Source organism: Mesitornis unicolor, unplaced genomic scaffold (assembly GCF_000695765.1).
Source record: "Mesitornis unicolor isolate BGI_N332 unplaced genomic scaffold, ASM69576v1 scaffold49527, whole genome shotgun sequence".
NCBI classification, from domain to species: Eukaryota; Metazoa; Chordata; class Aves; order Mesitornithiformes; family Mesitornithidae; genus Mesitornis; species Mesitornis unicolor.
Window position 1 is genome coordinate 3,314 of NW_010196764.1, and position 1,513 is coordinate 4,826.

Consider the following 1,513-nt stretch of genomic DNA (forward strand, 5'->3'; position numbering starts at 1 on the left):
AAGAGCGGGAGACGGGGTCGTTCTTTGGCTTCAGGTTTTGGATTGTTTTGGGCTCCAGGACCGGGCTGACTTGGGAGACGTCGTCACTGAACGCTCTCTTGTGGGTCAGCTTTGGAGACGGCAGGAAATCTTTCACTGGGGGGCAAATAAAACACAAAACAGAGGTGAGGCATCGCTGTCTTCCACTTGCAAACGCTAAGGAGATCAGTGAAACCGTATCAGCTTTCTCCCTCCCACGCTCCCTACCAGATCATAATTAAATTACCAGAAATGCAAAGCACAAATACGTGGCTGTACAGGCGGCGCGATCCTGGCCCCAAGCGCATCACCTCCCACTGCAGGATCCGGAGAGATCTCTGCGACACGACAAAGCCCAGGCCCGAGAGGTCCCGAGACGAGTCATAAATACAAGAAACTACCCAGAAGCGACTTACAGGGCTCACGCTCCCGTGTGATTTCAGAGAGAAGCAGCACGTCCCCAGGGACTCCCACCCAACAGGGGAACTCGCTGTCGTCGGCCAATTAACCCATTTAATTATATATTTTGTTTTCAAGGGACAGCAAGAATTAATTCACTACAAGGGCCTTTTTTGTTTGCAAATCGCCAAGAGCTCAGATTGTTTTAATCACCGGGAACCCGGCCACTGTTTCGGGTCATTGGAGAGCCTGGCAGCAATGTGCTCTTCTGAGGGCTTGCTGCTATGAGGTGGCATTAGCCACCTGCTTTTAGGGGGCAGAGAAGGACCCTCATAGCCCGCAAGCTCATGGTCACTGCATTAATGTGTAATTCAGGCTGTTTGTATGCAGGCTGAGCGTGAAAAGCAAAATCTGAGAGGTTTTTCCCCATTCTGGCAAGCACATTGCTGCCCGCACGCAGACAATTGGGGAGGGTTTGTGCAGGATGCTGCTTTTCAGGTAAGCAATGAGTTAATGGATTTGCAGGAAAGCCTCACCAGGCCCTCGCAAAGAAAAGAAGGGGGGAAAAAAAAAACCCCTAAAATAAAAGGAGTGGTGGGGATTAAAAGCGTGATCCTCTTACCGGAGCGCTCGGTGGACAGACTGCCGTGTCTGCTCGGGGATTTGGGGACCTCGGGAACACCCGCGGCCAGGACCAGGCTGGCGGAGGAGATGGTGCTGTCGGATCCCAGGGAGGTGTTGGACTGCGTCAGGGATGACTTGCGCAGCTTGTTCCTCAAGAAGAAGCCCTTGACCTTGGACTTCTTGCCCCCGACGTCGAAGTCATCCTCCGCGTCCAGGGCGCCCATGCTGCTGGGGATGATGGCAGAGGCCGACTCCAGGTCGTATTTCTTCTTGCCTTTCACCTTGTCCTTCAGCTTGCCGAAGGGCGACCGTGGCTTGTCCTTCACGGACAGGTCGAACATGCTGGCTGTCAGGCTGTTGCGCGTGAACTGGATGCTCACCAGGATCTCGCCACGCTCCTTCTCCTTCTTCCCGACCTTGGAGTGCAGCTTGTACCACCTGCAGGAATCACAGAATCACAGAATGGCTCGGT

At 53.7% G+C, this 1,513-nt stretch overlaps 1 protein-coding gene across 1 annotated transcript in view; it reads right to left on the bottom strand.

Moving 5' to 3' along the window:
- RAB11FIP5 (RAB11 family interacting protein 5 (class I)) overlaps positions 1–1,478 on the bottom strand; it is a gene marked incomplete at both ends in the record, with an annotated part of 2,076 nt that extends 598 nt beyond the window's left edge. Inside the window, 2 exons of the mRNA XM_010188576.1 lie at positions 7–135; positions 1,040–1,478. Coding sequence (XP_010186878.1) covers positions 7–135; positions 1,040–1,478 — 568 coding nt within the window. The remainder of the gene's footprint in view (positions 1–6; positions 136–1,039) is intronic.
- Between the last annotated feature and the right edge of the window lie 35 nt (positions 1,479–1,513).